The sequence below is a fragment of the Geotrypetes seraphini genome, chromosome 3 (genome assembly GCF_902459505.1).
Source record: "Geotrypetes seraphini chromosome 3, aGeoSer1.1, whole genome shotgun sequence".
NCBI classification, from domain to species: Eukaryota; Metazoa; Chordata; class Amphibia; order Gymnophiona; family Dermophiidae; genus Geotrypetes; species Geotrypetes seraphini.
Genome location: NC_047086.1, coordinates 285,640,482 through 285,660,869, shown reverse-complemented (window position 1 = coordinate 285,660,869; position 20,388 = coordinate 285,640,482). Strand labels below are relative to the sequence as shown.

Sequence of the window (20,388 nt, the reverse complement as noted above, 5' to 3'; positions counted from 1 at the left end):
AGGGAGATCCTCCCTCTTCCTTGTGCTGGGTTGGTCTGGGCTTTGAGCATTTGCGCATGCTCAAAGCCTTCTGGTCTCGCTCTCTCCAAGATTCTCAGATTCATAATCTCGGAGAGAGCGAGACCAGAAGGCTTTGAGCATGCACAAATGCTCAAAGCCCAGCACAGGGAAGAGGGAGGATCTCCCTCGCACCGCCCAGCCCAGGAAAGAGAGGATCTTCGGGCACTGGCACTGGCGCGTCCTGTGCATTGGTGCTGGTGCCGGTGCCCAATCGGGTAAGCGATGTCTTTGCGGTGCGAGGGGGGGGGTGTAGGATCGCGGGGGAGGGGGGGTGACGCGAGCGGGGGGGAGGATGTTGGTTTGCAGGGGGGATGCTGGATCGCAATGAGAAAAAAAAAATTGTACAACGCGCTCACACATATAATGCACATGGTTATACTCGGTTTGTAAAATCGTGTATAACGCGCGCGTTATATGCGTGAAAATACGGTAGTACTTGTTTTCTTGCTTTGGTTCAGTCACATTTTGTATAATCATTATAGAAAAGCAGTATATAAAAAAAATTATAAATGTCTAAACTGTTGCCAAGATTCTTTTCTAATATTGCAGAAAGTATTTTATTTATTTTTTAGCAGTGTTTTAAGAAGATGTGAATGCTAATGTTTTCTTGCTTTGGTTCAGTCACATTCTGATGCAGGCTATTGCCCAGGGTATCTTTGTAGCCATTGTGGATCAGGCACCCTTTGCCATAGAAGATTTGATGAATGAACTGAAAATGGACCAAAGTGATGACAAAATGGATTTGAAAGATGAAAAAGAGAAGGATGAGGAGAATACATTGTCCAATAAAGGTGAGAAGAAAAGCTGCTGATTTGTTTGAAAGAAGTCACAAAACTTTCTTTTTTTTCATGTTCCTTACTCTCACAAGTGGACAGCCACAGAGGTACACCAGACCCTGTGTACATATAGGACGAACTAAGAAGAGGGAAAGTAGCAGCACAGATGAAAAGTTAGCAAAACAAGTGTAGTTAGCAACAGACAGAACAAAGGAGATAATGCAGAGAAACTTAAGTGAGTAAGTGTTATTTATTAATTAATTGATTGCTTGATTGAGAGACATGACACAGCCCATGTTTTGACAGATTTTTGCATCAGGAGTCTAAAACCTACAAATATAATAACAAAAATATATATATAGATAAATAACACATGCAAATAAATCATAATAAAAATATACTGTGAGCATAAAAACTGACCAAGCATGCAGAACATGAGAAACAAACAGATCTATAAGATGCCATAAAATAGGGTTACCATGCATGTTTGTGAAGACAAAAAAGAGGACACAGAGCCCCAGCCCCCCCCCCCACCACCACCACCACCACAGCCTGCTGCAACCTCACCCCTCTCCAAGGCGGCTGCTGGCTGTATGCAGTCAGGGCCTCCCCCATCTTTTCTTGCACTGCCCCACCCTCCCCCCCATGATAAATCAGACTTTCAGTTGTGAGTTTTGTACTTTATTCAAAATTTAAAATAAATTTATTTTTTCTACCTTTGTTGTCTAGCCATCTAATTTTTCTATTGTTGGTCCCAATCTCTGTTTTCTGCTTTCCTCTGTCTTCTCAACTCTCAGGTTTTTGTGTTCATTTCACTTTTCTCTTGCCTCCTGTTTTCATCTCTACTACTAATCCATCTCTAACATTATTTTTCTCCATCTCTTCATTCAATGTCTCTCTTTTTACTGTCTACCTACTGCTTTCTATCTCTTTTCTCTCACACCACACCTCTCATTCCCCTTTCTCTTATTCCCCAGTCTCTCACTAACTCTGTCCTCTACTCTCTTCCATTCAGTATGTCCTTCTCTCTCTCTTCCCACTTCCATCCACTGTATCACTCCTCTCTCTCTTTCTCTATTAGGTCTCTTCTTACTTCCATTCAGCTTCTCCCCTCTGTCTCTCTCCCCACTTCCATCCAGGATCTCTCTATGCCTTTTCCATCCAGCATGTCCCCTTTTTCTCTCCTTATCCTTCCATTTAGCCTGCCACCTTCTCCATCCTTCCATCATGTGTCTCCCCTCTCTTCCCATCCTTCCATCTTGCATCTTCTCTCTGCTCCTTTTCTATTTGGTATGTCACCTTTTTCTCTGCTCACTTTATTTAGCACATCCCCCTTCTGTCTCCCCATCCTTTCATCCAGTGTCTCCCCTCTCTCCCCATCCTTTTATCCAGTGTCCCTATTCTGTCCTTTTCTCATTCAGGATCCCCTTTTTCTTTCTCCATCCTTCCATTTAGCATGTCCTCCCCTTCTCCTTTTTCTTTCTCATTCTTCCATTTAGTTTGATCACCTCTCTCTCCCCCCATCCTTTTGTAACCAGTCAAAAAAATTTTTTCAATACATCTTGGGGCTGGCGGTGGGGGCTGGAGGTTTTCCCATGGTCATGCTGTGGTGTGGCATTGCTGCTCCGAACCTGTGTGGCTGGAGAGAGAGAGGAAATGTGCACTTATTCTGGCGCATGCATAGCAATGAGAAATGGGGCTGGAGAGGAGGTGCACCAAAGATTAGGAGGGGGTCAGGAGGAGCAGAGAGGGCTCCTGGACCACCACTAACAGAAGTGGAAATATGAATGGACCCTGGCTGGATGGAGACGGGGGTCTGGAAGACTGCTGGGCTTTGGCTGGGACCTGGCCAGGGCGGGGTCCCGACAGGCACACCGACATAGGTAGGGGTTCTGATTGGTCGCCAGGGGCAGCAGAGGTCCTGCAGGACCATGGCGAGGAGCGAGCCAGGATCCAAGAATAGGGTTTCCAGATGTCCAGGTTTCCCTGAACAAAAGTAGCAAAATAAATAAGCCACTTGGACACCTTACAAAGCTCTCAAAAAGAGGACATGGCCAAGGAAATCCGGACATCTGGTGACCCTACCATAAGACACAGTATTGTTAGGTGACTTCAACATGCCTGATGTGGATTGGGACACGCTTTCCTCTGCTTCTGGCAACAGCAGAGGCTATTAAACTCTATGAAGGGAGCAAGACTCAGGCAACTGGTGTTGGAACCAACAAGGGATCAGGCAGTACTGGACCTGATACTTACAGAGGTCTCGGTGGGCGACACATTGGCCTCCAGTGACCACAACATGGTATGGTTCAATCTCAGGAAAGGTTTCACTAAATCTACCACACTGACTAAGGTCCTCAAATTCAAGGACACAAACTTCAAAGAAATGGGAGACTTCGTTCACCAGGCGCTACAAAGCCAAGCAGAAACCGATAACGTGGAAGAAATGTGGTCGACTTTGAAAGCCACCATACAAGAAGCAACAAACCGCTATGTTAAATCAGTAAGTAAACGGCGAAGGAACAATAAGCCACAGTGGTTCTCTGCAGAGATTTCGGACCTCATCAAGGAGAAGAAAAAAGCATTCATCTCTTACAAACAATCAGGGAAACAGGACTCTAGGGAAGTCTATCTGGCCAAGTCAAAAGCCGTCAAAACAGCAGTTAGGGAGGCCAAATTCCGCATGGAGGAGTCTCTAGTGAAGAACATCCAGAAAGGAGATAAATCCTTCTTCAGGTGACAGAAATAAGAATTCAGGCGGGATAGTACGTCTTAGGAAACCAGACGGAGACTATGTAGAAGCGGACTCGGAAAAAGCCCAACTGTTAAATTAATACTTCTGCTCAGTCATCACCCGCGAGGCGCCAGGACACGGCCCTCAGCTACAGACAAGGGTTGACGCAGATGACCCGTTTAGTAATTTCGAGTTTACACCCAGCGGTGTCTACTGCGAGCTGTCAAAGCTTAAGGTTAACAAGGCAATGGGGCCTGACAACCTACACCCCAGGGTGCTCAGGGAGTTGTGTGATGTCTTGGCGGAACCACTATCCGCGCTCTTCAATCTCTCCCTTAGTACGGGTAACATCCCGTTGGACTGGAAGACGGCTAATGTCATTCCACTCCACAAGAAAGGCTCCAAGATGGAGACAGTAAACTACAGACCGGTGAGTTTCACATCAATAGTGTGCAAACTAATGGAAACTCTAATCAAACGCCAATTGGATAAGATCCTGAACGAGAAGAATCTACGGGATCCCCGTCAACATGGATTTACTAAGGGGAGATCCTGCCAATCCAACCTGATCAGCTTCTTTGGGTGACAAGGAAGCTGGATGTTGGTGAGTCCCTGGACATCGTATACCTGGACTTCAGTAAAGCATTCAATTGAGTACCACACCACTGGTTGCTAAGCAAGATGAGTTCTATAGGATTGGGCGACACATTGACAAAATGGGTTGGGAACTGGCTTGGAGGTAGGCTTCAGAGGATAGTGGTGAACGGCACCCCCTCCGAAATGACAGAGGTAATCAGTGGAGTGCCGCAGGGCTCGGTCCTGGGCCCGATCCTATTCAACATCTTTATAAGACAGTGGTTTCCAAACCCTGTCCTGGAGGAACACCAGGCCAATTGGGTTTTCAGGCTAGCCCTAATGAATATGCATGAAGCAAATTTGCATGCCTATCACTTCCATCATATGCAAATCTCTCTCATGCATATTCATTAGGGCTAGCCTGAAAACCCGATTGGCCTGGTGTTCCTCCAGGACAGGGTTGGGAATCACTGTTATAAGAGACTTGGCAGAAGAGCTGCGAGGTAAAATAACATTATTCGCCGATGACGCCAAACTAAGCAATGTAGTGGGCAAAAGCACAACAGACATAAATTCAGTGTCCGACAACATGATGCACAACCTACTCCTACTGGAGTGCTGGTCTAGGTCCTGGCAACTCAGCTTCAATGCCAAAAAATGCAAAGTCATACACCTGGGCAGCCAAAATCCATGCAAGACTTACACCCTTAATGGCGAGATCCTAACAAGAACTGAAGCAGAATGAGACTTAGGGGTGATCGTTAGTGAGAACATGAAGACTGCCAATCAAGTGGAGCAAGCTTCATCCAAGACAAGGCAAATCATAGGTTGCATACGCAGGAGTTTCGTCAGCCGTAAGCCTGAAGTCAATATGCCATTGTATAGATCCATGGTGAGGCCCATCTGAAATACTGTGTGCAATTCTGGAGGCCGCATTACCGTAAGGATGTGCTGAGACTGGAGTCGGTCCAGAGAATGGCCACCCGGATGGTCTCGGGCTCGGGCTGGATAAGTTGCAGCTGTACTCACTCGAGAACGCAGAAAGAGGGGTGACATGATCAAGACATTCAAGTATCTCACAGGCCGCATCGAGGTGGAAGAAGATATCTTCTTTTTCAAGGGTCCCGCGGCAACAAGGGGGCGTCCGTGGAAAATCAGGGGTGGGAAACTGCACGGGGACACCAGGAAATTCTTTTTCACAGAAAGGGTGGTTGATCGCTGGAATAGTCTTCCACTTCAGGTTATTGAGGCCAGCAGCGTGCCTGATTTTAAGGCCAAATGGGATAGACACGTGGGATCTATTCACAGAGAAAGGTAGGGGGGTTATTGGGGTGGGCAAACTAGATGGGCCGTGGCCCTTATCTGCCGTCTATTTCTATGTTTCTAAGACAAATACCTTAGAGCTCTCGCAGAAGAAATGTTTCTTGTATCAAATGTTATCCCAGTAATAAGTACATAGTAAAAATATTGCACCATAAAGAGAGATGAAAAAAGAGTAAAGGGGATGGGACTGGATATACTTCTTTTTCTGTGTGGTTACAATCAAAGCAGTTTACATAGTTTAGACAGGTACTTATTTGTACCTAGGACAATGAAGTATTAAGTGAGTTGCCCAGAGTCACAAGGAGCTGCAGTGGGAATCAAATTCACCATATTAGGGTGCTGAGATAGCTGCTGTAGCCACTAGACCACTCTCCGCTGATTAGTAAAACACCAATATGCACCTCCTTTAAGTCTTAAGATATCTAATTAGAAAGCAAAGGATGTAAATTAAAGAACTAAGGCCAGTATTGGACCGACTTGCACAGTCTGTGTCCCATATACAGTGATTCGATGTAGGATGGGCTGGGGTGGGTATCAATTGGAACTCCACTAATTTGGAAGATGAGGATGTTACTGACCAGACTTTATGGTAGATATCCTGCAAAGAACCGGATGGTTGGATAGGCTGGAGTGAGCTTGGACGGCATCTTTAGCATTTGGAGCCTAGGACAATACAAGACTTTATGACCCAGAAATATCAAAGAAGAGACAAGTTAATTTATTCATGTATTTTTTTTAGTGGATATAACTTATGGGCAGACTGGATGTACTGTTCAGGTCTTTATCTGCCATTAGGTTTCTATAATAGTCCTTGTCATCTGGCTGCTCCATTCTGAACAAGTGGGTACGTGATGATTGTTACAATTGCTCTGTCCCAAAGCAATGGTAAACTTTCAGCTATTCTTAAATTAGTTATCTTAAGTTAATTTCCTAAAATCTTTAGCCAGGTGATTCCATTCTGCTGGCCTAGCTAAGGAAAAGACAGAAGCCCTAATTTTGGTTAAAGTAATTGTAGTAGGCTAGCCTGGCTTGCTAGGAGTAATTAGCACACGAAACACCTTTCACAGACACAAAAACACTTTGCTTTATTGTTTGCCTTGCACCAATCAAAGAATAAAGCCATGGCTTACCTCAGCTAGCTGTTACAGGCATCGATCGGTCTGTTTTCCCAAGACCTGCTTTCACCTATATCTAGGGAAAACTTGAGTTTCTCTTTCTCCCTTGGCGATCTCTCTAGAATGAACACAGCCTGGGTTGAAAAACCTCTCTCCTGTGAGTTCTGCCGCTGTAACTCAACACTGAGCTCCATAGCCATTTTGATTTGTTATGTGGATTAGTTCAAATTAGATACCATTTACTGGTGTTTCTAGGCATAACATCAGCTTTTGTGTATTTATGTGCATGTGCCTGTGTTTTTTTATGTTTGTTGGCTCTGTGTATGTCTGTGACTGAGACCAGTAGAGTAGAAAAGAGCAGAAAAGTAGTCTGAAAGGAGCAGCTCCCTAACGTCTGTAGTTTGATCTGACTCATTTTCACTCTTGATGTGTGTTTCACCATGTTTTCCTCCATGCAAATTCAGTCCTATTCTGTTAAATTTCCAGATAGCTATTTTGTCTCCAGACAGATGGACAGACATTCTTTACAACATCTGTTTGGGTGGGAAGAATAATTATTCTCAGCAGCTATTACCTGCAAGATACACCTATGTCAGATTCTGATTTTTTTTTTCCTAACTACAAACATACCCTTTTTTTCCTTTCCTATATTTGCACAGAAAGAAGAAACTCACTTTTAAAGATGATGATATATTAAATATGAAGTACAATTTGTTCCATTTTCATGGTTTTTATTTGAATGTGTTTATAGCAAAAGAAAACAGAAGCTTAATTACAGAAGATGGACTGGAATTAGGGGAGGAGTCTGAAGAAGAGGATGAAGATGATGAACATGTTGAGGAAAACACAGGAGCTGTTCTGCAGGTTTGCTAGACTCTTAAACTTGTATTTAATAAAACTATCTTTTAAGACAGGTCATCAGATAGTACAGTGGGAGCAGCTACTTGGAGGATAACTAGTGGTTTGCTATGTTTCAGCAGTTGGTCTCCTCAAAATCAAGGGAAGCGGATGCTGGATTAGGTTCAGTGGTTGGTTTAGTGCAGAGATGTACTTCTCGCTCTATTTCTCCTAATAATACAAGAAGGTTAATAATGTTTCAGATTGCTGTATGAGAGGAATTAGCAGATTTATTTATTTGTTTAGTTGTAAAGGGGCATATTCTATAAACAGCATCCCGATTGTAGGATGCCTACCGTTGCCTAGCCAACCAATTGGGATGCATGTTAAAAAAAAAAACCATCCTGAGGCAGGCCGCCTACACTGTAAGCATCTGTTGAGGTTGAGGGAGACGCTTAGAGACGCTTAAGCTTGCCCATAGCTAGGCTAGGCATGGTTTCACACAGATGTGGCCTTGGGAGAGCTTAGGTGGCCCTATGCGTGTCTCTAGGGCCGCAATAGGTACCTGAAATGTAGAACAACAAAATGTCCATGGAATGGCCTTAGGGATCTGGCCAATTGGAGTCTTAGGCCACTCCCAGTGCACCCCAGAATCGCTCCTGTGGGAGGGTCCTAAGGTGCCTGGGCCAATCAAGGCCTTAGGCCCCTCCCTGGGGATTGTTTAGGGGTTGTGGCAGGAGTGATTGAGCATCCCTCCTGCCACGAACAGTGTGTGTGTGTGGGGGGGGGTGTAGTTCGGGGGTTCCCTGCAGCAATGGAGATTCCCTTGCTGCGATCAGCTCAGCGGCAATGCGATTCTCTAAACGGTGTCTGTGACATGGACAGTGGTTAGAGAATCAGGGTGGTTAGGCAAGGTGATTCTATAATGGACAGATGCGATTCTATATAGGATGCCTGTGTGCGATTCTCAAAAGCCGCTTAGGAGGCTGCCGAGACTGGGCGTCCTATACAGAATCAGGCCCAAAATGTCTAGCCTTATATCTAAGCGTGTTTGTTCAGGAATTAGTTCAGGTCTGGTAACATACATATGTTGCGATAGATCATTTCAGGACTTTCATTGTCCAAAATAGTCCCTAAACTGAACTTCTTTCCTCATCATAGAGCCATCCATGTATAAATAATGTTTTGCATCTTAATAAGCTTCAAAATAATTTTTAAAAGTATGGATAGATATCATAAAGCCCTTGCAGTTGCTGAGGTAATTAGGGATGAGAGCGAGAGAGAGAGAAACACTTCAACAAAATGTATATAGGAAATCAATCTTGATATACCACCTAAAACAAAAACGTTTTGAACTAAATCTTGAAACAGTCAACATTGCCAAACCCTCGCAGTTGCTCAGGTAATAGCTTTGATAACTGTGATCCACACACATAGAATATACATTTGCTATATTCCTCATGGTGAATTACATGAATAGAAGGAATCACCAGGGTACCGTATTTTCACGCAAATAACACGCACCCGTATAAAACGCGCACACGTGTATAGCGCGCAGAAATCACGATGATAAGCACAAAAACTTTGGTATAACGCGCTCACGATTATACCGCGCATGCTGCCCGACTCTCCGTTCACCCCCCCTGACTTCCGTGCACTGCCCCGCCTCTCCGTGCGCTGTCCCGACTCTCCGTTCACCCCCCCTGACTTCCGTGCACTGCCCCGACTTTCCGTGCGCTGTCCCGACTCTCCGTTCACCCCCCCCTGACTTCCGTGCACTGCCCTGACTTTCCGTGCGCTGTCCCGACTCTCCGTTCACCCCCCCTGACTTCCGTGCACTGTCCCCCCTTGAAGGTCTGTCCCCATCCTGAAAGCCTGATGCCCCCCCCCCGACGTCCGATACATCCCTCCCCCGAAGGACCGCCGACTCCCCAACAATATCGGGCCAGGAGGGAGCCCAAATCCTCCTGGCCACGGCGACCCCCTAACCCCACCCCGCACTACATTACGGGCAGGAGGGATCCCAGGCCCTCCTGCCCTCGACGCAAACCCCCCTCCCCCCAACGACCGCCCCCCCCCAAGAACCTCCGACCGCCCCCCAGCCGACCCGCGATCCCCCTGACGACCCCCACGACCCCCCCACCCCCCTTCCCCGTACCTTTGGTAGTTGGGCCAGAAGGGAGCCCAAACCCTCCTGGCCACGGCGACCCCCTAACCCCACCCCGCACTACATTACGGGCAGGAGGGATCCCAGGCCCTCCAGCCCTCGACGCAAACCCCCCTCCCCCCCAACGACCGCCCCCCCCCAAGAACCTCTGACCGCCCCCCCAGCCGACCCGCGACCCCCCTGGCGACCCCCACGACCCCCCCACCCCCCTTCCCCGTACCTTTGGTAGTTGGCCGGACAGACGGGAGCCAAACCCGCCTGTCCGGCAGGCAGCCAACGAAGGAATGAGGCCGGATTGGCCCATCCATCCTAAAGCTCCGCCTACTGGTGGGACCTAAGGCGCGTGGGCCAATCAGAATAGGCCCTGGAGCCTTAGGTCCCACCTGGGGGCGCGGCCTGAGGCACATGGTCGGGTTGGGCCCATGTGCCTCAGGCCGTGCCCCCAGGTGGGACCTAAGGCTCCAGGGCCTATTCTGATTGGCCCACGCGCCTTAGGTCCCACCAGTAGGCGGAGCTTTAGGATGGATGGGCCAATCCGGCCTCATTCCTTCGTTGGCTGCCTGCCGGACAGGCGGGTTTGGCTCCCGTCTGTCCGGCCAACTACCAAAGGTACGGGGAAGGGGGGTGGGGGGGTCGTGGGGGTCGCCAGGGGGATCGCGGGTCGGCTGGGGGGCGGTCGGAGGTTCTTGGGGGGGGGGCGGTCGTTGGGGGGGAGGGGGGTTTGCGTCGAGGGCAGGAGGGCCTGGGATCCCTCCTGCCCGTAATGTAGTGCGGGGTGGGGTTAGGGGGTCGCCGTGGCCAGGAGGGTTTGGGCTCCCTTCTGGCCCAACTACCAAAGGTACGGGGAAGGGGGGTGGGGGGTCGTGGGGGTCGCCAGGGGGGTCGCGGGTCGGCTGGGGGGGGCGGTCGGAGGTTCTTGGGGGGGGGCGATCGTTGGAGGGAGGGGGGTTTGCGTCGAGGGCAGGAGGGCCTGGGATCCCTCCTGCCCGTAATGTAGTGCGGGGTGGGGTTAGGGGGTCGCCGTGGCCAGGAGGGTTTGGGCTCCCTTCTGGCCCGATATTGTCGGGAAGTCGGCGGTCCTTCGGGGTGGGGGTGCGAGTGGTCCTGCCGGGGGGGGGGGGGGTGTATCGTACGTCGGGGAGTCGGCCGGGCAAGAGGGCTTGGGCTCCCTCTTGCTCCGATCGTGGATGCGGGTGCGGGTGGGAGCGCGTGCGAGCGGTCGTTCGGGATGGGGGTGCGAGCGGTCCTGCTGGGGGGGTGAATCGGGCGTCGGGCGGGGGTGGGATCTATGTTTTAAAACTTTTGTATACCGCGCTCACGCATATAACGCGCGAGGGGTATGCGCGGTAGGTAAAAACGCGTATAACGCGCGCGTTATATGCGTGAAAATACGGTATTACTGTTCAGGGAACCTAAGTTAAATACAAAGGGAATCTAACAAAACTGGAGATTTCCTACCAGTCAGTGTTTTAAAAACAAATAGCAACAATTTATAATGAATGCGATACTCAATTGGCAACTAGTGCAATTCTTTTAGAACAGGAGTGGTGTGTTCAAATCTAGAAGTTCCAGTAATTAACCTTGCCACAGAGTTTTGAGCAACCTGTAAAGATCTCAAATATTTCTTAGGAACACCTATTTGCAAGGAATTACAATAGTCAAAATGTGGAAAAATCAGACTTTAACGAACCAAATGAAAATTAGAACTGCTTAACACTGACTTCAAAGGGCACAAAAACTTCAGCTTAAATTTTTTTTATAAATATAAGAGATATGCTATTTCATCTTCAAAGATACTCCTAAAGTTTTAAGTGTTTTTACAAATGAAATTGTCACTTCCTTAAAAGGTAACCAATGTTGGCAAATCAGATAGCATGACTTGAAAGCAAAATAATTTTCATGTTCTCCACATTCAGTTTGAAACAATTATCACCCAACCAGTTACTAATCTTATCCAAGAGAAATTCAAAAAAATCTAACATTTCAGCATAACTTGGCAAAATCTTAAATACAAACTGAATATCGTCAGAATAAAGATGATATTCAACTCCCAAAGATTTCAACACTGTTCAAGTTTCAAGTTTATTAAATTGTTTGATTAAACGCTTTTCCAATTTCAAAGCGTTTTACATAAAATAAAACAGAATTTAAAATGGACTCACTTATACATAATATTCTACTAAACGAACAAGGGTTACATCCTTTAGACAAGAAGAAAACTGGAAACAATGGGAAAGCGGGGAAGAAATACAATATTTGTTAATAGAGTACATAAAAGGGAAACAAATTAGGGAAATAAGGGGAAAAAATAAGAGACCAAGAATGGTCATAAGAATGAGTATTTATAGTCTGTATTTAAGGAAAAAGAAATTAACTGATATTATTGAGAAAGTAAACTGTCAGTTAAAGGCTTCTTTAAAAAGAAGACACTTTAAGTTCTTTTTAAATATTTGCAAATCTTGTTCTAATCTTAAGTACAAAGGAAGAGAGTTCCATAACATTGGTGCAGTAACGGAGAAAATTGAAGCACGGCGGGTTCCGATAACTTTTAATGAGGGAACATTTAAAGTAGATTGTGAAGCTGATCTGAGAACTCTGGACGAACTGTATGGAATCAGGAGCCTATCTATGAAAGCAGGAGTATTAGTTTTTAATGTCTTAAAGACTAAAAGAGCTATTTTGTAAGTAATCCTGTAAGATATAGGCAACCAGTGAGCATTTTGTAATAAGGGTGTGACATGATCAAACTTTTTTGAGCCTGAAATAATCTTTATTGCAGTATTTTGAATGAGTTGAAGACGTCTTATATCCTTTTGGTAAGCCCCTTTTAATAAGGAGTTACAGTAATCTAATTTTGAGATAACCAAAGAGTGAATTAATGTATTAAGAGAGAATGAATCAAGAAGGGGGGCAAGCGAACGGATCATTCTTAATCTGTAGAAACAGTTTTTAACCATTGCACTGATATGTGCTCGGAAAGTGAGGTTGTTGTCTATTAAGACCCCCAAGATTTTTGTATTGGTAGTTTGATTGAGGGGTTTATTGTCAATTATAATTGGACTAGTAAGTTGAACTCCTTCTTTCCCTGAAAAAAGCACAGTTGTGGTTTTATTGATACTTAAGGAGAGTTGATTGTTATTTAACCACTCATGAATTTTAGCTAACTTATGATTAATTTCTGATATGTCCTGCAAACTGTTGGGATCAATGGTGTGCAGAAGTTGGAAATCATCTGCATAGGCATATACTGTGAAGCCTATGGATTAACAGAGTGTTAAAAGTGGGGCCAAATAAATATTGAATAATAATGGTGAGAGTATGGACCCTTGTGGTATTCCATAATTATTTTGATAAGCAGCATAAGAAAAATATTAAATAATGTTGCAGAAAGAGATGAACCCTGAGGAAAAATTTTTCTCATCCTGCACACAAAAGTAACAACTGTCCAAAAAAGATTGAAACTAATTGAACACTGTACCAGTAATCCCAATTTTGCTCAGTCTATGCAATAAGATACGTGATCAACTGTATCAAATGCAGATGATATGTCTAAAGACACTAACACAAAGCTGTCATTTTTATCAAACCCAGTATGAACAGTATCTAATAGAGAGATAAGTATTGATTCTGTGTCATGATCATTCGTGAAGCCAAATTGAAACTTATCCAGAATCTGATTTTCAGTCAGAAATTCAGTTAACTGAAAAAGAACACTCTTTTCAACAATCTTAACTTAAAAAAGGTAGATTGGAAATAGGACAATAATTTTTCACATTTGACATATCCATGGTTGAACTCTTTAATAAGCAAGTAACCACTGCTTTTGTTAATGCTTGTGACATACGTCCCTCTTCAACGATCTTATTCACAATCTCACAAACCATGTTCAAAGTGATATCCTTTAAACTCTTTACCAAAGAAGGATGACACACATCGAGTGGACAGTATGAATTACTCACACTTTTTAATAAGGAAGACGCTTATTCAGAATTCATAACATTAAACTCGGACCACATATTACATGTGTCAGGTACCAGTTGTACTTCGGAAAGAGAAAACACCCCCTCATAATGATATGTAATTTTCTCAACTTTCTGAATTAAGCCCATAGCCATGTCACGCAGTGTCAACAAGCTCTCAGCACTCTTATTTAAGATATCCTGGGAAGTTAAACAACTCTTTCATTTAAGATGGAGATTCCTCAATTCTGTTGTTATAAAATTATTTTTTTTTTTGTCTCTAAAACTTTAAAACAATAAGATTGCTGACACTCCTTATAAGCATCCAAATTCAGGTAGCAATAAATGGTGTTCAATATATGGTTGAAATCTAAGTGAGCCTTAGTCATGCCTTTCTCCCTTCTCATATAGAACTGGGTAAGTTGGCCTTCAAACTTTATCCAGTCTGCAAGAGGGAGGATTAATGTGAGGCTTTCATTTTGAAAGATTTGATGAGGTATTTCATAGGAGGGATTTTACTAAAGATAAGTGCATGTTATAATCCCAAAGACCCATTTTATTCCTATAGGCCCTGTTGCAGATAACATATGTTAATGACTAGTAAAAAGAACCCCCCCCCCACAGTAATTTAGTAAATGATGGCAGATGAAAATCCACTTGGTCCATCCATCCAACACTCCCAACAATTTGGCTACATTGTAACATAATATTTAAGCATTTAAAACAGCTCTTCTAAAATTTGGTCTTGCCTAAAAGTACTGGTACATTAGACATGCTCAGGGGATGAAGTTTGGTTGGCACATGGCAGAGTAATGATTTAAGTGCATATTTTATAAAATGCATGTAATCATGTGCATTTTACATGTACTTGTTTACACCTGCTCTTGATCCAGCTTAATGTCCATGCCTTAATTTAAGCATGATTCTGTAGGATTTGTGCTAATATTTTATAAAGATACTTAGGCACTATGGGAGAAATGCACGCTAAGCGCTATTCTATAAACAGCACTCCAAATTAGCGCTGGTATCCATGGCAAGGTTTTTAAGCATGGTGATTTACACCAACTGAAACCTAGTATAATTCCTCATGCCTAACTTAGGTGTGGATCAGGCATGTTCTGTAACAGTACGCGCAAATCGTTGGAACACCATTACCCCATGTCCCTCCCAAATCCACACCTGCTTTCATTAACACACAGTAGAATTAATGCACACTTCTTTATAGAATATGCCTAAAAAGTTGCGTGTGTGTAAATTCTGATAATTGTCAATTAGTGCTGATATGCTTGTTACTGCCCAATTATCAGCACTGATTGGTTTGTTATTCAATTAATTGCATGCACTCAATGTGCCATATATAGAATCCGGGGTTATGTGTCTATAAAACAGGCAAAAATAGGTGTCGTCTTGTCCTGAGCACCCTGTGATAAAATTACCCTCAAAAAAAGAGTAGTGCTATCTTATAACTTTCAGACTTAAGTTAATTGAACTCCTTTTTGTATCAGCTCACAGATAAATATTTGAACGCTTATATAGTGATCGTGGTTGAAATTTTATTCCAGAAAAAAAAAAATCAGCATCATTAATGCTCGATTTGTTAATCGTTTTGTTTGTTTCACTTTAAGTCTGTCATGCTTGCTTTTTTTTTCAGTTTGATTATAAGGCTGTTGCCGACAGACTATTTGAATTAGCTAGCAGAAAAAGCACCCCTGCCCAGAACAGGAAACGAATCTACAGTCTGGTGAAAAGGTTTGTTTTATACAAAACACATATGGGTTGTTGGGTAATGATAGGAAGGGACTTGATATACTGTATGTTTGTAGATGACTAGGAGTGATGACAGGCAGGGTCAAGGATTGAAGAAAAAGTAATGACTCCACCTCCATAATTCAGCAACAGATGGCAGCACTGATGTGCTTCACATGTTCACTTGTTCTTTGAAACCTCTTCCTTCACCTTAGTTGGTGAGAAGGGTCTGTGTGAAGGGGCTATTTTGCTATTGCTTGTGAAATGGAAGCATATAGTGAGCACTCATTTATATGCTGCTTCTAACTGTTGAGGGGGTCCCTCCTGTTGAAATTCACCACTACATGCAGGTTATGGTGGTTACTGGGTTGATGTGAGTTCTGATGCATTGCTGAGCCAAAAAATGTAAAGATGTGCTGTTTTTTATGATGAAAAACAAAGTGGATAACTCATGACAGCAATGGACAAGTCTCTTTTATATCCCTAAAAACTTTGAGAGAATGATTTGAGAAGAGTTTGGAAGAACAGGGAGGAAATTTTGTTGCAGCATGACAATGCTACACCTCACAAAGCACAAGCCACCAAAGAGGCAATTGCAAAGATGGGTCTCATATTCTTACTCCGTCCGCCAAACAGCCCAGACTTAGCGCAATGTGATTTCCATCTTTTCCCAAAATTGAAGGAATACCTTTAAGGGTATCTCTTCAACTCAAATGAAAAGCTGAAAAGGATTGAACAGCTGGTTGCAGAGAGAGATGTGCTGTTCTTTCGTGGTGGCATTCAAAAACTTGTCTATTGTTGCAGAAATGTATGGTGAATGGTGGCGACCAGGTAGAATAGTAAATACATGTAATGGAAGAGCAAGTTTCAAGCATTATTTTCAAATTTTATTCATTAAATATCTTCAATTAAAAGTTATGGAGGCTTTACTTTTCTTTCAACCCTTTTATTCAGAGTGAGATAATGGGAAAACTATGTGATGATAGGTAGAACAGATTATGCTTTATGTGGAGAGGGAAGAAGAAACTATGGACAGACTAAGTAATCATGGAATTGGAAGACAAGCAAGCAAGCAAACTATGCATGCAGACAGAGAGAAAATGAGCAGACTATTTCTGAAGAGGTGTGGTGGCAGGTGGGTAGACTTGTAGCTAAGGAAGCCAGCAGGCTGATAATAGGTAGGCGGATAACAGGTTTGCCAAGTGTTTGCTACTTGAACATTGTCCAGCTACTAAGACTGTATGTAAATATATGATTCTTTAAAATGGTATAGAAATTTTTAAAATAAATAAATAAATACGCTGATATGTCTGCCTGATTAGCTCTCTAGTATGACCAATAAGTAATCTCAGTGTGAATAAGCTTACTGGTTGGCAGTTTGGCTCATTGCTGACCTGAAGGATCAGAGATTGTAGTCCTTGTATTCCTAGAAGAGGAAAAAAGTGGGAGCAAGTGAAGGACTGGAAGAGGAGATGGAGGGAAGGGTAGTAAAGGGAAGAGAGGCGAGATGAATGGAGAGAGGTAAAAGTACAAGTGATGAGCAATTGTGAATGGCTAAGAGGAGCTCTGCAGGTGAATCCTGATAAAACCACCTTAGCTCCAGAGCTTTAGAAATAGGTTTTGTAATACTTTCCAAACTAATATATTTCAACAACCTTTTTTTCTTATCTCTTCTGGAATTTTCTTTGATCTATTATATAGTGTTCTTGTAAAAACTTTGTGATGGCTACATCACTGTCATGGTAAGGCTCAATATATAGCAAGGTTTAGATTCAGTGGGGTTGGGTGAAATCAAGCCTGGCTTGAATTAGCTGAATTAGCTGAATCTAACTATCAGTTAAACTTGGTCATTTGTTTGATGGAGTAACTTATGGGACATTTACTTTTTCACATTGATAACATGAGTGTTGAATAGCTTTTGTTCCTTAAATACATGAATTAATAATTTAAAATCTGTGATGTGTCCTAATGGTTCACTTTGGCTAATACATTGTGTTTAAAGAGCAGAAACCATTCAGTATAAGGGGTTATAGCTGAACTGCTCCAACTAATAGCCAATCTGTTGATCAAATTGGGAAAGATTCCAGAAGACTGGAAAGTGGCGAATGTTACGTCGATCTTCAAGAAAGTTTCAAAGGGAGATCTGGGAAACTACAGACCAGTGATTCTGACTTCAGTACTGGGAAAGATGGTAGAGGTGCTGATAAAGGACCGCATCATCGATCACCTTGATGGACACAAACTGATGAGGACCAGCCAGCATGGCTTCAGCAAAGGAAGATCTTACTTGACAAACTTACTGCACTATCTTTGCAGATAGACAAGGGTGACCTGGTCGACATCGTATATCTAGATTTTCAGAAGGCGTTCGACAAGGTTCCGCATGAACGCCTACTTTGAAAAAATTGCGAGCCATGGAATCGAGGGTGATATACTCACGTGGATTAAAAACTGGTTGATGGCTAGGAAACAGAGTGAGGGTGAATTGAAAATATTCGGACTGGAAAAGTGTCACAAGTAGAGTGCCACAGGGTTCGGTGCTCAGGCCTGTGCTCTTCAACATATTTATAAACGACCTAGAAATTGGCACAATGAATGAGGTGATTAAATTTGCGGACGATACAAAGTTATTCAGAGGAGTGAGGATTGCGAAGACCTACAAAGAAACATAAATACGCTCAAGGAATGGGCCGCGACATGGCAAATGAGGTTCAACGTGGATAAGTGCAAGGTGATGCATGTCGGTAACAAAAATCATGTGCACGAATAAAGGATGTCTGGAGCTATACTCAGAGAGAGCCCCCAGGAAAGAGATTTGGGAGTACTTGTAGACAAGTCATTGAAACCGTCGGCGCAATGTGCTGTGGCGGTGATGAAAAGGACAAACAGAATGCTAGGAATGATTAAGAAGGGAATCACAAATAAATCTGAAAAGGTTATCATGCCGTTATACCGGGCCATGGTACACCCCCACCTGAAATACTGCATCCAGCACTGGTCGCCGTACATGAAAAAGGACATAGTACTACTCGAAAGGGTCCAGAGAAGAGCAACTAAAATGGTTAAGGGACTGGGGAAGTTGCCGTACAACTAGAGAATGACACGGGGAAAAAAATTTGTCCTCGACCACCGACCCCATCCCCGTGACCACTGTCCCCGCCCCGTCCCTATCCCCACAACCACTGTCTCGTCCCTGCAACCACTGTCCCCGCCCCGTCCCTGCAACTACTATCCCCGCAGCATCCATACAAGTCTCAGTACTGCAATATTTAGCTTATTCCTTCCTTAAAAAATCAAAGTTCTGGCTGCTGAACTAGAGAAAGAGATGTTCAGCTGGCAGGGCTTTGTTTATAAATTTTTATCAACACAATTAATATACTACTTTATCCTAAAGCAAAAAAAAAAAAAAAGGAAATAACTAGAAATTTTTTTATACCTTTGTTGTCTGATTTCTGCTTTCCTCATCTTCTCATTCAATTCCTTCCATCCACTGTCTGTCTTCTCTCAGTGTCTTCCATTTGCTCTGTTACTGTGCCTCTTCCTTCACCCCCTTCCCCAATTGGTCATGCACCCATCTTCTTTCCTCCGCTCCCCCCCAAAGTCTGGCATCTCTGTCTTCTTCCCTTCCAGCGTCTTCTCCCCACACTGTCTTCCCCACTCTCCATTTTCCTTCAGTTTCTTCTCCCCACTCTGTCTTCCCCAAACCCAATTTCCCTTCAGCGTCTTCTCCCCACTCTGTCCTCCCCTTCAGCGTCTTCCTCCCACCACCACCTCCCTTCCTTCTCGCCACCTCACTGCCCTTCAGCACCCCTCACATGGCCCGAGAATCTCCATCCCTCTCCCTTACCTTTGCAGCACATTAGTAAAGTAACTTGCTGAAGCCGGCCAAGTCTGCCTGCAGTCGCAACCGGAAGTTTCATCAGAGGAGAAGCTTCCGCCCACACACACGCGACTTCAGGCAGGCTTGGCCGGCTTCAGCAAGTTACTTTACTAATGCGCCGCAAAGGTAAGGGGGAGAGAGGGAGGTAGAAAGAAGGGAGGGGGCCACGCGCGATCGGTGACTGTGCGCGTTCCCTCCCTTAACTGCGGGGACAAGGCCATTTTCCGCTCTATGGGGCGGTGGATGGCCTTGTCCCCATGCCCGTAGTGAGCACTTCCCCCCCCCCCCACCATTTTGGCGGGTTACCTACGGCTAGTCATGGGTAACAGCCACCATGTCATTCTCTAGGCTAGACTCAAATAGGGCACTGGTCTTTGACCTAAGGGCCGCCGCATGAGCAGACTGCTGGGCACGATGGACCACTGGTCTGACCCAGCAGCGGCAATTCTTATGTTCTTATATATGCAGTAATAGGGGAAATTAGGACTTTTTCATATCACCGTACTTAAGCGTAATCATCTCACTGCTGCCTTTGGCAGTTCCTCCCCTATGTATTGGTAAATTTATGCATGTAATGACGGTATGCACATAACTTTACTTGCATGTAGGGTGAGAAATTTTCCAAAGATAAACCTCTGGCATATAACAGACTGGAGCGTGTGAAGCATCAGTAGAGAAGGAAGTTGGAAAATTAGATGGGCTGCACACATCCCCCAGATTCTATATAGGTCATGGATCCCAGATGCGTAATCAATTGGAGTTAGTTGGCACTTAATGGGCAGTAGTTAGGCGTGTTTCTGTGGCTTTGATGTACAAGAGGGGTGAACCTTTTTCAAATGAAGGAAAATTATAATGAGAGGGTATATAGTATGAAGTTCAGAGGTTACAGGAATAATCTAAGAAAATACTTTTTTACAGAAAGAGTGGTAGATGCATGGAATAGTCTCTCGGTGGAGATGGTAGAAACAAAGATTGTGTCTTAATTCAAGAAAGCTTGGGACAGGCATGTGGTATTTCTCAGGGGGAGGAGTAGATAGTGGATGCTGTGGATGGGCCAATTTGGCCTTTCTAGTTCTATCGGCCCTATATTCTATTTTATAACATATGCACCTAAATTTCATAGCATGCAATTCAAATATGGGCATGGCCATGGGAAGGACATTGGTGGGTCAGGGGCCATCCACAGAAGTTTGGTTCAATATTATAGAATGATTG

General features: G+C 44.2%; 1 protein-coding gene across 3 annotated transcripts in view; it reads left to right on the top strand.

Annotated features, from left to right (window-relative positions):
- The window catches only part of RRP1B (ribosomal RNA processing 1B), a 130,342-nt gene that overhangs the window by 65,818 nt on the left and 44,136 nt on the right, over positions 1-20,388 (top strand). For all 3 annotated transcript variants that reach the window (XM_033939617.1, XM_033939616.1, XM_033939618.1), the window contains exons 8-10: positions 682-851; positions 7,336-7,448; positions 15,199-15,296. In XM_033939617.1, the coding sequence (XP_033795508.1) occupies positions 682-851; positions 7,336-7,448; positions 15,199-15,296 (381 nt within the window). The remainder of the gene's footprint in view (positions 1-681; positions 852-7,335; positions 7,449-15,198; positions 15,297-20,388) is intronic.